Source organism: Schistocerca cancellata, chromosome 3 (genome assembly GCF_023864275.1).
Source record: "Schistocerca cancellata isolate TAMUIC-IGC-003103 chromosome 3, iqSchCanc2.1, whole genome shotgun sequence".
In the NCBI taxonomy this organism is placed as follows: Eukaryota; Metazoa; Arthropoda; class Insecta; order Orthoptera; family Acrididae; genus Schistocerca; species Schistocerca cancellata.
In genome coordinates this window covers 256,646,839-256,662,539 of record NC_064628.1, presented here as the reverse complement: position 1 = coordinate 256,662,539, position 15,701 = coordinate 256,646,839, and the positions used below count along the sequence as shown (strand labels likewise).

The 15,701-nt window shown below is 43.4% G+C and overlaps 1 protein-coding gene across 1 annotated transcript in view; it reads left to right on the top strand.

The window, feature by feature from the left end:
• The window catches only part of LOC126174906 (SH3 domain-binding protein 5 homolog), a 106,110-nt gene that overhangs the window by 20,652 nt on the left and 69,757 nt on the right, over nt 1–15,701 (top strand). The window contains exon 3 of the mRNA XM_049921338.1: nt 208–385. Coding sequence (XP_049777295.1) covers nt 208–385 — 178 coding nt within the window. The remainder of the gene's footprint in view (nt 1–207; nt 386–15,701) is intronic.

Below are 15,701 nucleotides of genomic sequence, written 5' to 3'. Positions count from 1 at the left end.
GAACTCTGCATGAAACATGCACTGGATCTTTCTACAGTCCAGCAGTTTAGTTTGCGTGTTTTGTCACAAGGACCTTCGGCAGTCTGCTTGGAATCATTGGCATGGCATTATATCACGTTACTCCCTTCTGTTGATTACTTTTTACACATTTTCCCACAACAGTGAATATGTTACATAAAGATAATACTCTTGTGGTTTCTATTACAGGAGGCCAACAACACATTCAGATTGCTTCTCAATGATTCAACACGGCGCCTTAAACTCCTTTCCAAAAATTTAGGTTCATGCATTGAGCGTGCTCGTCCATACTATGAAGCTCTTGAAATTGCAAAGAAGGCACAACTGGAGTGTCAGAAAGCTGCTGTCCAGTTCCAAAGAGCTAATGGTAAGGTAGTTGAGATTGTAATGTTCATTTACTGCATTTTTTTTCTTACAGGTTTCATTTAATATATATATATATATATATATATATATATATATATATATTTATTTAAAAAGAAAGATGATGAGACTTACCAAACAAAAGCGCTGGCAGGTCGATAGACACACAAACAAACACAAACATACACACAAAATCTAGCTTTCGCAACCAACGGTTGCCTCGTCAGGAAAGAGGGAAGGAGAAGGAAAGACAAAAGGATATGGGTTTTAAGGGAGAGGGTAAGGAGTCATTCCAATCCCGGGAGCGGAAAGACTTACCTTAGGGGGAAAAAAGGACAGGTATACACTCGCACACACACACACACATATCCATCCATACATACAAGACACAAGCAGACATTTGTAAAGGCAAAGAGTTTGAGCAGAGATGTCAGTCGGGACGGAAGTATAGAGGCAAAGATGATGTTGAAAGACAGGTGAGGTATGAGCGGCGGCAGATTGAAATTAGGAATTAGCGGAGATTGAGGCCTGGCGGATAGCGAGAAGAGAGGATATGCTGAAGGGCAAGTTCCCATCTCCGGAGTTCTGACAGGTTGGTGTTAGTGGGAAGTATCCAGATAACCCGGACGGTGTAACACTGTGCCAAGATGTGCTGGCCGTGCACCAAGGCATGTTTAGCCACAGGGTGATCCTCATTACCAACAAACACTGTCTGCCTGTGTCCATTCATGCGAATGGACAGTTTGTTGCTGGTCATTCCCACATAGAACGCTTCACAGTGTAGGCAGGTCAGTTGGTAAATCACGTGGGTGCTTTCACACGTGGCTCTGCCTTTGATCATGTACACCTTCCGGGTTACAGGACTGGAATAGGTGGTGGTGGGAGGGTGCATGGGACAGGTTTTACAACGGGGACGGTTACAGGGGTAGGAGCCAGAGGGTAGGGAAGGTGGTTTGGGGATTTCATAGGGATGAACTAAGAGGTTACGAAGGTTGGGTGGACGGCGGAAAGACACTCTTGGTGGAGTGGGGAGGATTTCATGAAGGATGGATCTCATTTCAGGGCAGGATTTGAGGAAGTCGTATCCCTGCTGGAGAGCCACATTCAGAATCTGATCCAGTCCCGGAAAGTATCCTGTCACAAGTGGGGCACTTTTGGGGTGGTTCTGTGGAGGGTTCCGGGTTTGAGGAGATGAGGAAGTGGCTCTGGTTATTTGCTTCTGTACAAGGTCGGGAGGGTAGTTACGGGATGCAAAAGCTGTTTTCAGGTTGTTGGTGTAATGGTTCAAGGATTCTGGACTGGAGCAGATTCGTTTGCCACGAAGACCTAGGCTGTAGGGAAGGGACCGTTTGATGTGGAATGGGTGGCAGCTGTCGTAATGGAGGTACTGTTGCTTGTTGGTGGGTTTGATGTGCACGGACGTGTGAAGCTGGCCATTGGACAGGTGGAGGTCAACGTCAAGGAAAGTGGCATGGGATTTAGAGTAGGACCAGGTGAATCCGATGGAACCAAAGGAGTTGAGGTTGGAGAGGAAATTCTGGAGTTCTTCTTCACTGTGAGACCAGATCATGAAAATGTCATCAATAAATCTGTACCAAACTTTGGGTTGGCAGGCCTGGGTAACCAAGAAGGCTTCCTCTAAGCGACCCATGAATAGGTTGGCGTACGAGGGGGCCATCCTGGTACCCATGGCTGTTCCCTTTAATTGTTGGTATGTCTGGCCTTCAAAAGTGAAGAAGTTGTGGGTCAGGATGAAGCTGGCTAAGGTAATGAGGAAGGAGGTTTTAGGTAGGGCGGCAGGTGATCGGCGTGAAAGGAAGTGCTCCATCGCAGCGAGGCCCTGGACATGCGGAATATTTGTGTATAAGGAAGTGGCATCAATGGTTACAAGGATGGTTTCCGGGGGTAACAGACTGGGTAGGGATTCCAGGCGTTCGAGAAAGTGGTTGGTGTCTTTGATGAAGGATGGGAGACTGCATGTAATGGGTTGAAGGTGTTGATCTACGTAGGCAGAGATGCGTTCTGTGGGGGCTTGGTAACCAGCTACAATGGGACGGCCGGGATGATTGGGTTTGTGAATTTTGGGAAGAAGGTAGAAGGTAGGGGTGCGGGGTGTTGGTGGGGTCAGGAGGTTGATGGAGTCAGGTGAAAGGTTTTGTAGGGGGCCTAAGGTTCTGAGGATTCCTTGAAGCTCCGCCTGGACATCAGGAATGGGATTACCATGGCAAACTTTGTAAGTGGTGTTGTCTGAAAGCTGACGCAGTCCCTCAGCCACATACTCCCGACGATCAAGTACCACAGTCGTGGAACCCTTGTCCGCCGGAAGAATGACGATGGATTGGTCAGCCTTCAGATCACGCATAGCTTGGGCTTCAGCAGTGGTGATGTTGGGAGTAGGATTGAGGTTTTTTAAGAAGGATTGAGAGGCAAGGCTGGAAGTCAGAAATTCCTGGAAGGTTTGGAGAGGGTGATTTTGAGGAAGAGGAGGTGGGTCCCGCTGTGACGGAGGACGGAACTGTTCCAGGCATGGTTCAATTTGGATAGTATCTTGGGGAGTTGGATCATTAGGAGTAGGATTAGGATCATTTTTCTTCGTGGCAAAGTGATATTTCCAGCAGAGAGTACGGGTGTAGGACAGTAAATCTTTGACAAGGGCTGTTTGGTTAAATCTGGGAGTGGGGCTGAAGGTGAGGCCTTTGGATAGGACAGAGGTTTCGGATTGGGAGAGAGGTTTGGAGGAGAGGTTAACTACTGAATTGGGGTGTTGTGGTTCCAGAGTGTGTTGATTGGAATTTTGAGGTTTTGGAGGGAGTGGAGCTGGAAGTGGGAGATTGAGTAGATGGGAGAGACTGGGTTTGTGTGCAATGAGAGGAGGTTGAGGTTTGCTGGAAAGGTAGTGAAGGGTGAGTGAGTGAGTGAGTTGCCTTTCCGGAGGTGGGAAACCAGGAGATTGGATAGTTTTTTAAGGTGGAGGGTGGCATGCTTTTCTAATTTGCGGTTGGCCTGTAGGAGGATGCTCTGAACAACCGGTGTGGATGTGGGAGAGGAAAGATTGAGGACTTTTATTAGGGACAGGAGTTGATGGGTGTGTTGATTGGCTGAGTGGATGTGTAGGTGAAGGATTAGGTGGGTGAGGGCAATGGATTGTTCGGTTTGGAACTGGTATAGGGACTGATGGAAAGAAGGGTTGCAGCCAGAGATGGGAACTTTAAGTGTGAGGCCTTTGGGGGTGATGCCAAATGTCAGACAAGCCTGAGAAAATAGGCTTGTCTGACATTTGGCATCACCCCCAAAGGCCTTACACTTAAAGTTCCCATCTCTGGCTGCAACCCTTCTTTCCATCAGTCCCTATACCAGTTCCAAACCGAACAATCCATTGCCCTCACCCACCTAATCCTTCACCTACACATCCACTCAGCCAATCAACACACCCATCAACTCCTGTCCCTAATAAAAGTCCTCAATCTTTCCTCTCCCACATCCACACCGGTTGTTCAGAGCATCCTCCTACAGGCCAACCGCAAATTAGAAAAGCATGCCACCCTCCACCTTAAAAAACTATCCAATCTCCTGGTTTCCCACCTCCGGAAAGGCAACTCACTCACTCACTCACCCTTCACTACCTTTCCAGCAAACCTCAACCTCCTCTCATTGCACACAAACCCAGTCTCTCCCATCTACTCAATCTCCCACTTCCAGCTCCACTCCCTCCAAAACCTCAAAATTCCAATCAACACACTCTGGAACCACAACACCCCAATTCAGTAGTTAACCTCTCCTCCAAACCTCTCTCCCAATCCGAAACCTCTGTCCTATCCAAAGGCCTCACCTTCAGCCCCACTCCCAGATTTAACCAAACAGCCCTTGTCAAAGATTTACTGTCCTACACCCGTACTCTCTGCTGGAAATATCACTTTGCCACGAAGAAAAATGATCCTAATCCTACTCCTAATGATCCAACTCCCCAAGATACTATCCAAATTGAACCATGCCTGGAACAGTTCCGTCCTCCGTCACAGCGGGACCCACCTCCTCTTCCTCAAAATCACCCTCTCCAAACCTTCCAGGAATTTCTGACTTCCAGCCTTGCCTCTCAATCCTTCTTAAAAAACCTCAATCCTACTCCCAACATCACCACTGCTGAAGCCCAAGCTATGCGTGATCTGAAGGCTGACCAATCCATCGTCATTCTTCCGGCGGACAAGGGTTCCACGACTGTGGTACTTGATCGTCGGGAGTATGTGGCTGAGGGACTGCGTCAGCTTTCAGACAACACCACTTACAAAGTTTGCCATGGTAATCCCATTCCTGATGTCCAGGCGGAGCTTCAAGGAATCCTCAGAACCTTAGGCCCCCTACAAAACCTTTCACCTGACTCCATCAACCTCCTGACCCCACCAACACCCCGCACCCCTACCTTCTACCTTCTTCCCAAAATTCACAAACCCAATCATCCCGGCCGTCCCATTGTAGCTGGTTACCAAGCCCCCACAGAACGCATCTCTGCCTACGTAGATCAACACCTTCAACCCATTACATGCAGTCTCCCATCCTTCATCAAAGACACCAACCACTTTCTCGAACGCCTGGAATCCCTACCCAGTCTGTTACCCCCGGAAACCATCCTTGTAACCATTGATGCCACTTCCTTATACACAAATATTCCGCATGTCCAGGGCCTCGCTGCGATGGAGCACTTCCTTTCACGCCGATCACCTGCCGCCCTACCTAAAACCTCTTTCCTCATTACCTTAGCCAGCTTCATCCTGACCCACAACTTCTTCACTTTTGAAGGCCAGACATACCAACAATTAAAGGGAACAGCCATGGGTACCAGGATGGCCCCCTCGTACGCCAACCTATTCATGGGTCGCTTAGAGGAAGCCTTCTTGGTTACCCAGGCCTGCCAACCCAAAGTTTGGTACAGATTTATTGATGACATTTTCATGATCTGGTCTCACAGTGAAGAAGAACTCCAGAATTTCCTCTCCAACCTCAACTCCTTTGGTTCCATCGGATTCACCTGGTCCTACTCTAAATCCCATGCCACTTTCCTTGACGTTGACCTCCACCTGTCCAATGGCCAGCTTCACACGTCCGTCCACATCAAACCCACCAACAAGCAACAGTACCTCCATTACGACAGCTGCCACCCATTCCACATCAAACGGTCCCTTCCCTACAGCCTAGGTCTTCGTGGCAAACGAATCTGCTCCAGTCCAGAATCCTTGAACCATTACACCAACAACCTGAAAACAGCTTTTGCATCCCGTAACTACCCTCCCGACCTTGTACAGAAGCAAATAACCAGAGCCACTTCCTCATCTCCTCAAACCCGGAACCCTCCACAGAACCACCCCAAAAGTGCCCCACTTGTGACAGGATACTTTCCGGGACTGGATCAGATTCTGAATGTGGCTCTCCAGCAGGGATACGACTTCCTCAAATCCTGCCCTGAAATGAGATCCATCCTTCATGAAATCCTCCCCACTCCACCAAGAGTGTCTTTCCGCCGTCCACCCAACCTTCGTAACCTCTTAGTTCATCCCTATGAAATCCCCAAACCACCTTCCCTACCCTCTGGCTCCTACCCCTGTAACCGTCCCCGGTGTAAAACCTGTCCCATGCACCCTCCCACCACCACCTATTCCAGTCCTGTAACCCGGAAGGTGTACACGATCAAAGGCAGAGCCACGTGTGAAAGCACCCACGTGATTTACCAACTGACCTGCCTACACTGTGAAGCGTTCTATGTGGGAATGACCAGCAACAAACTGTCCATTCGCATGAATGGACACAGGCAGACAGTGTTTGTTGGTAATGAGGATCACCCTGTGGCTAAACATGCCTTGGTGCACGGCCAGCACATCTTGGCACAGTGTTACACCGTCCGGGTTATCTGGATACTTCCCACTAACACCAACCTGTCAGAACTCCGGAGATGGGAACTTGCCCTTCAGCATATCCTCTCTTCTCGCTATCCGCCAGGCCTCAATCTCCGCTAATTCCTAATTTCAATCTGCCGCTGCTCATACCTCACCTGTCTTTCAACATCATCTTTGCCTCTATACTTCCGTCCCGACTGACATCTCTGCTCAAACTCTTTGCCTTTACAAATGTCTGCTTGTGTCTTGTATGTATGGATGGATATGTGTGTGTGTGCGAGTGTATACCTGTCCTTTTTTCCCCCTAAGGTAAGTCTTTCCGCTCCCGGGATTGGAATGACTCCTTACCCTCTCCCTTAAAACCCATATCCTTTTGTCTTTCCTTCTCCTTCCCTCTTTCCTGACGAGGCAACCGTTGGTTGCGAAAGCTAGATTTTGTGTGTATGTTTGTGTTTGTTTGTGTGTCTATCGACCTGCCAGCGCTTTTGTTTGGTAAGTCTCATCATCTTTCTTTTTAAATATATTTTTCCCACGTGGAATGTTTCCCTCTATTATATTCATATATATATATATATATATCATGTTCATGGCAAGAACTTGCTTGGAGGAAAAGAAGTAACAACCTATAGAGTCAATCGAAATAATTACACAAACACACACACACACACACACACACACACACACACACACCCGCGCACGCACACACACAAACCAGATGCACTTTGCCATGGGGGAATGGCTTGAGTACCTCAACAACACAGATAGCCATACCATAGGTGCAACCACAATGGAGACTGAACTGTGGAGAGGTTAGATAAACACATGGTTGCTGGAGAATGACAGCATATTTTGCAGTAGTTGCAGGGGAACAGTCTGGATGATTGACTGATGTGGGCATGTAAATTTAGCCAACATGATCTTGCTGTGCTGGTACTGCAAATGACTGGAAAGGGAGGGGAAACTACAGCTGTTATTTTTCCTTATGGCATACAGACCTTTTGTATAGGTAAAAGGTGATAGCATCCTGATGGGTAAAATATTCTGAAGGTAATATAGTCCCACATTTGGATCTCCATGTGGAGACTACTCAGGAGGATATCACAATCAGCAAATAGAAAACAGGTGTTCTGCAGGTTGGAGTGTGGAAAGTTAGATCTCTTAATTGGGTAGGTTGTGTAGAGAATTCAAAAAATTGATAGATTGAAATTAGTTAGATATAATGGGAATAAGTGAGTGTAGTGACAAGAAGAACAGGACTGGGCAGAGAAGGGCGAGTGAGGATGGAGGTAGGATGTGGGTGCTTGGGTGAGTTAGGGAATTCCTGAGAATGAAAAACATAACAAGAGCTTCAGTGCCACATTTGAAGTTTATATTACTCCTAGCCTTATTACTAAGGGATACAACAAAAGAGATGAGCTACAGTGTCGGGGGCTGCTGCAGATTGACAGAGAGCATGGTGCCCTAACAAAGGAGCTAGTATACACGTTTAACTGGGTGGAGAGCTGGTCGACAATAGAGTGAAGAACTTGTGTTCTGGATGCCTCCAGGTGCCCCATTCTGCATCCCTCACATGACGCTTTCCTATTTGCTCGCAGGGTGTTACCCCAAAACATCCTATTGTCAGCAATGCCTTGAAAAGCATCCACTGTCAGCAGTATATGCAATGAGAACATTACCCATGTGAACCAGGCATGGGCAGGGGTGCATCAGATAACATTCGTTATACACCTGCGAGGTCCAGTCACTGTCTCATCACAGAATGCAATACTGGAATCGTGAAACTTAGGGTACTAAAATTTTGAAAGAAAAATTCCTCAATCCTTAGATTTCCCTCTCTGGTTGCTCACCACATACGAGACTTCAGGTGCGGTGAATACTGGTTTATAAATACAAATTCAAGTAGGGGTAATGCGGGAGTAGGTCTAATAATAAATAAGACAGTAGGAACATACAATGTAAGCTTTCACAGCCGGTATTATCTTCACTTAAAACTTCCAGGCGAACAGTTTGCTGCTGTACCTCCGAGGATGTCTCTCGCAGTCGGAGACAAAACGTCAGGGGAGAGTTTTATACTTTGACCACGGCCTGTCAGCCCAGAAGTTTTAAGTGAAGACAATAGGAATGTGGGTAAGCTGCTATGAATAGGATATTTTGATAGCCAAGATATAGACATGAAGCAAACACCCACCACAGGAGTACAAGTTGATCAACCATTTCCGTGGATGATGAAGGGATTGAAAGAACGTATCACGAGATAAAAGAAATAATTTAGATACGTAGTGGACTGGAAAATTTGTGACGAGAGACTGAAATTTGATATAGAAAAATGCAGAGGAGACAAAATAGCAGAATATGGACTAGTGAAAAGTGATAACAGAGGAACCCACCTGATAGACTTTTGCACAGAACATTATTTAATAGATTGAACACTTAGTTTAAGAATAGTGTAAAAAGGTTATATATGTGGACTTTGAAACCGTGACGGTTCCGGGTTGATTACACGGTGGTGAGCAGAAATTTCAGAACCATATTTTTAACTGTAAGATATTTCCAATGGGAGATGTGGATTCTAACCATAATTTATTGGCTGTGATCTGTAGATTGAAATTCAAGAAACTGCAGAAAGGTAGGAAATTAACGAGATTAGACCTGGATAATTTGAAAGAACTAGAGATTGTTGACAGAGCGCACCACGCAACATTTGACTGAAATGAGAAGGGAATAGAAGACAAATGGGTTGCTTTGATAGATGGAAATAATGAAAGCAGGTGATACAATAAGTAAAAAGACATGGCCGAGTAGAAATACATGGATAACACAGGATATATTGAATTTAATTGATGAAAGGAGAAAATATAAAAATGCAACAAATTAAGCAGGCAAAAAGGAATAAATAATTTAAAAATATATTAAATTTTAAAAAATCCCACCTTCAATTTCAGTACACTATGCAGCAGTTTTAGCGGCTTACATATTTTTCAGGGGAGGATAGCACTGTTAGTTAGCTTTTGTTTGTACTATTTCTCTTTTGGAATTCCTTTTCATCCACATTTACAGGCAAAATTCAAATGAAAAAATATGTAGTGACCCGGTGGCCAACGAATGTGTTCTAGCCTTCTGATCCATTGGATACAGAATGCCAGTAGGTGATGTAGTACACAATGAGTAGCAGACACAAATGCCACTCAGAAACATCAAATTCTGTTTTGAGGCAAAACAAACTGCATCCAATAACAGAGACAGCTCACTTTTGCGGAAAGTCTCCATAGAGGAGTCCTGCAAGATAGGTGGTTAAACCAGTTAATGATTACACATTTACAGATAAACTACATTTTATGGTTCCACTATGGTACTTCATCGCCCTCATTGAAGTTAGTTAGTAGTGTTGATGTCATGTGTGTCAGTATCTTAGTGAGTGTACAGTATGATTGGAATTAGTAAGTGTATTCACATGCAATATGTTCTTCTTCTAGAGCAGTTTGAGTGCATTGTGTCTTCAAAAGAGGTTGGGATGAAAAACAACAAAAATAAAACTGGGGTATTGGAATTTAGTCAAATTAAATCCGTGATGCTGAAGGAATTAGATTAGAGAATGAGACACTAGAAGTAGTTAAATAAATTTTGGTAGCTGGGCAGCAAAATAACTATGGCCAAAGTAGAGAGGGTATAAAGTACAAACTGGCAATTGTAAGAAAAGCATTTCTGAAAAAGAGAAATTTGTTTGCAATGGATAGAAATTTAACCATCAGGCAGTCTTTTTGTAAGGTATTTGCCTTTCGTGCAGAAGTGAAGGGTAAACAACAAACAATTCAGGCCAGAAGAGAATACAAGCATTTGAAATTTGCTAAAGAAAAATGCTGAAAATTACATGGGTATAGTGGATAACTAAAGAAGAGATGCCGAATAAAATTGCAGAGAAGGAGATTATGTTACAACTTGACAAACTGAACAGGGTCTCAAAGAATTGTCAGTTTGGTAATGGAGCTAAGTATGGAGGTAAAAATTGTGGAGGAAGACCAGGGATTGGATACAGTAATCAGTTTCAAATGGATTTAGGGTGCATGATTATGCAAAGCTGAAGAGACTTACACAGTAAAGATTAATGCGGAGAGCTACATTAAACCAGCCTTTGGACTGAAGAACACACCATCATTTAGAAAGTAATTTCCGTTTTCATGTAATGTGGGAAGTAGTGGGGAAAATAGAACAGTCATTACTCTGGTTCACACAGTAGATTACTGTGCTTAAGAGCTGCTAAAACATAACCAGCTGTTGTGGCTAAAATTCGACTACTTAATTTGTTGATTATCAGTCATCTTCAATCAGATGTTGGTTATCTTCCATCTGAAATAATAAATGGGTCAACTTCAAATACATTAGGTGCCTGTGAATCAAATAAATAATGAAGCTGCAATAGTCAAAATGCATTAAAAACTTGTTTTATTGTGTCACAAACAGATAAAAACTGACACAGGTTTGGTGCCTAGGACTGACTGCACAGCAACTGCCACTTTTCTGGCAGCTTTTAACAATCACGAAATTACATCCTGCATTGTTTAAATTGAAGTTGATTGAATTTATAATTAAGTTTTCATTGCTTTTACAAAATTGATTATAAAATTTGGCTTCACAATTCTCTACAATGTTTCTGAACCAAGTAGGATGTTCAGATATTGCAATACTCATAAAATAAAATTACATGGACAGTGTATCCACAGTAATGTTCTAATCATTTTCGTTGACAATTTTATAAGTACAGATTAGTTTTTGCTACCAACTTAGATTCTGTGACTTTAGTTAGCTGAATCGTCTTTAGGTACCTGAATTGTTGTTACTGTGCCAGTTTTGTGAATGATAGATTGGACTTTCATTTACATTCATTCTTACATATTTTTAGTTTGTTGGTCAGTATCCTTACAGCTCATCTTAATTTGGTCTCAGTGTGTTTCGTTGGACTAATTTCATCAATACAGTAATCCAATGTTACAGTACAAGCTCTCTTATGTATATAAGATCGCATAAACTTCACGACATTGTGTCACATTCTTCATTATTGTCAGGTTGAGCTATTCAGCTACAACACACACACACACACACACACACACACACACACACACACACAAAGTATCGCACATAAGAATTGTGGGCGAGCCTTTTGTTAAGCCATGCACCCACCAGAATAGGATAGATGTTACTCAAACGGTAAAAGTGTCTGTGTCTGTCTGTGAAACAAAGTAACGGGAAATTGTAATCACATTACATAAATATACAAAGAACAGTTTTAGCATATTGTCATTACTTGGATCATTCATCATTATTTCTTTTTCAGAAATGCGTTTTTGCATGTCCTTTCTCCACTCCACAAATTCACAAGCACAGTGAAATGTTTGCATTTGAATCATCACCACATGGTGTCCCACTTCTCCATTCTATTCAAATGCTTTGTCTTTCTCTGAATTAACACACAGTCTCCAGTACTAGCAATTCAGTCAGGACACAATTATAAAAAGTATGTAAAGTTTTAAATGATTGATGCGCAATAAAGCTTTAAGTGTCATACAATTAAGTCAAATTTCTTAGGTAATCATATTATTAACTAGTACAGGTATATGGCAAAACTTAGTCATACATACAGATTATTACTAACTAGAATATTTTGTTCTAGCATTGGGGATGCATACAGTGTATGTGGAGCCAAAGTTTATAAGATAAAGTACTAATTAAAGGTATTATTGTTGCAAATTATTCACTGAATGCGAATATCATGCCATCAGCTGCAGGGTATAGAAGTAGTACCCAATTGTGACATGAACATTTGTGCTGAATGAGGACTTGAATGTATGAGTGAACAATCACCTTAAACAGTTTGGTTATCCATGGGTGCTTCCTAGTCCGATGTAAAGTCCCGGTCTAACTCAGATTTTCATTTGTCACAGTTAGGTAATATATCTAGATCCATTGCAGTTGAGGTCATGAAATTTGCATTCAGCAAATAATTTGGAATAATATTTCATACAGCTGCTGATCATGAAATCATTTGTATCACAAGCCAATATTGGGTATACAGTGATAAAAAGTGATAAAAATGGTCTCGATTCCATATGGTTCTATCAGTCTCACTGAGCAGGAATCAAGCAATGTTGTGAGCTTAAAGGAACAAAAGACTATGATATAAAGAAGTGGACAGTGACATACAGAGGTTTGGATGGGGCCGGGGAGTGTGTGTGGATAGCTGAAATGGATAAGGCAACTGCTCACAATCAGCAAGAAATTCGGATTTCCATTGGAATTAGCTAGGATTGGAGGGAACCAACAAGGGGAAAACTTTCTATTTCAAGATGGGTATTTTTCATTTCATATAATAAGTTTGACAGTAAACGGTAATATTAATATTTTTGTAGCTTTGTGATCATATACTCAGTATTTTGTAGGATAAGTACATCATCATTTGCATTATGATAGGAACAGTCAGAAAGGCCACAGATAACAAGGCAGACCTTCCTTTAAAACAAAATCATCACCCAAGTTGATGTAAATCACATGTGTAAAGATGTATGATGCTTGTACTTACTCTATAATGTGCATGATTTGATGATCCTTCTTCATTTAATATAAATACATTCTCATACAAATTACAATCAAATAAGTCAGTAGTCTATTTTCTCAGTGTATTAGTGGCGTAAGAGTTTAAGTGAAGGAAATGTGTTCGATAAATCAGTTTTCTTGTAAAAAAAGTCAGTTGATAAGTGCTTCTCTGGACTTCATTTTCATTGTGGCGGAGAAGGAGAAAGACTACGGGACAGAATAATTTTGAGTGCTGACAAAATCTGGTTTCCTGTGTTAATGCAGTGACAAAGCAGCAGTCACAGAAAAGAATGTGGGGACATGGCAGACTATATATGATGAATCAGTTTTCTCGTAAATTATAGATTGCAGCAGTCGGTAGTCCTTTTTAAATTTTATTATGCAGATCTAGATTTTGGCTCGGAGTTAGCCATTCTCAATGCATTATTACTTTCGTTTAATGCATGTAAATCCCTGTTGATCGGGCTTCACCCACAGTTCATTGAATAGTATTGAATAGTAGTAACCTGATCATAGTTTCCATTAAATGTTATGCTGTTCTGTTACATTACACTATGGTAGTGAAAATCCACATTGCTTCTTGTTCAAAATGAGTGTTCAGTTGAAAATCCTGCAAAATGAGAAATTTATTCTATAATATGATTTTTAGTGGCAGCAAATCTCTATGCATAATTTGTGAACTAAATGTTATGAATGAAGATGTACATCAATGATGATGTTCATTGGAGAGTGGAATGATGTATGTTCATGACAGAAGAGCCCATCTGTCAGTAATCAGGAATGAACTAAAAACCAAATTTTTACAGTATGTCAACTGTCAGGCATCTTCCCTAGATTTTTTCAGTGTGTCTCTCATGAGATTGTGACTAAACGATTTCATAACACAAGTTCTGTGTCAGTTGGGGGTTTCAAAACTTATTTCGGAGACCACAAAAGTCAGTTGATAAGTACTTCTCTGGACTTCATTTTCATTGTGGCGAAGAAGGAGAAAGACTATGGGACAGAATAATTTTGAGTGCTGACAAAATCTGGTTTCCTATGCTAATGCAGTGACAAAACAGCAGTCACAAAAAAGAATGTGGGGACATGTCAGACTATATATATGTCTGAAGTGTACTGTGAGACATTAAAAAACCTGAGTCTGAGCTGTTTTAAACAAGTGACACAATCTCTTGATTACAGTGTCATGTTTTACACAATCATGCATGGCTACTCACTGCCCAGCAAACGCAAGAATTGTTGGCATTAGTTCACATGGGATTAATTGAACATTTGCCCTGGAGACCTGTAGCGGCACTACTGTTTGGGATAGGAAAAGTCAGTTTTGGTACAATATTTTGGAGCACACAAGTTACAGCCAGGCGTAAGCCTGTTGACAGTAAGTTACGCTACCAGTGGTTGCGAAGTAGAATGGAGGCCACAGGGCCGTAGACCAGCTGAAAAGAGTGAACACAGTGGTTTGCATGGCACAAGTTACAGGCAGAAGGTGCCCACTGGCCTACCTAGGTGTTATGACTGTGTGATGCGGAGCGGCGCGTTAGCAAAACAGAGGCGCACAGCTGCATATAAATAGATGCCAGTTCACTAACAAAGCATTCAAGTGTGACAGCTCTCCTGGACGGCAGGGCGTGTCACACCACGGGCTACATGCAGCAGCAGATGGGGTGCCAGCGTTCCAGTCCACGGCGGGTCGCTGGTTCGACCTTCTGAGGCCAATGCGGGGCATTCAAGTGTGGCAGCTCTACTGGACGGCGGGGCATGTCACACCACCAGCTACACACAGCACTGGATGGCAGGGCGTGTCACACCACCGGCTACACACAGCAGCAGATGGGGCGCCAGCATTCCGGTCCCCAGCGGGTCGCTGGTTCAACCCTCTGAGGCCGACGCGGGGTCCATAACCAGCCAGTGATAGGCCACTCCATGGCTCGCTACTGCGGGCAGTCATCTTGGCTCCCAACACACACACCAGAGACATTCAGGGCGAGGGCTGCAGATTCAGACGCCAGATCGCGGGTGCTCGTTGTCGCTGCGTTCTTAGCCATGCCGGCGAGGGGGCGCGCTGCAGGTCGCCTTGCAGCGTGCAGCGCTAAGGTGGCAGAGGCAAAGGCCGCTCTGAGTCAGCTGCTGGCGCATCCTGACGATGCCACAGCTCCGCTACCATAGAAGGCCAACACACAGCAGTGCGTGCACAGGTCGCTGTGGCAGCCATTATGCACCAAGCCATTTCACAGACAGCGAAGTGATGTCCTCAGCATTGCAGGACCTGGTGATGCAGACCGAGAGGAATGGGGGGCACTAGTTGGAAACAATAAATCACTTGGAAAGCTCGGATGAGTCTTAATACGGTGCCTTCTACCTGGTCCCGCTACATTTGGTGTTGCTGTTACATTTGGTGGCAGAAGTTGCCACTACAAGCCCATACTAAACTCCAAGTGATTTCCATATCCTCATGCACACGAAAGAGTGCTTTTTCCATTGATTTGATTCTGGTGAAGATCTTAAAGAAGTGATCACAATAGTGGAACATTATGCAGTTAACTCATACAGCAGCAAGAGTCACATATTCTTTTCTGGAAACCTTAGTCCACACTTGTGAAAATCACTATGTTTGGAATAATTTTTGGTGGATAGGAATGTTTAAGGGAGCTGTGTCACATTCTGAAGTTAGAACAACTTGCAAATATACGAGCACATTCAGTTCGGCCTTATTGACCTTAACAGTGAAAAATGTAAACCTGAACTCATTGTTTCAGTGCAGGCACAGAAGACTGATAAAAGCAAAGTTCCATCTCAGAATGCAGAATTTGCCACCCAGAATTCCAATTTTTTTTCACTATTGTATACATG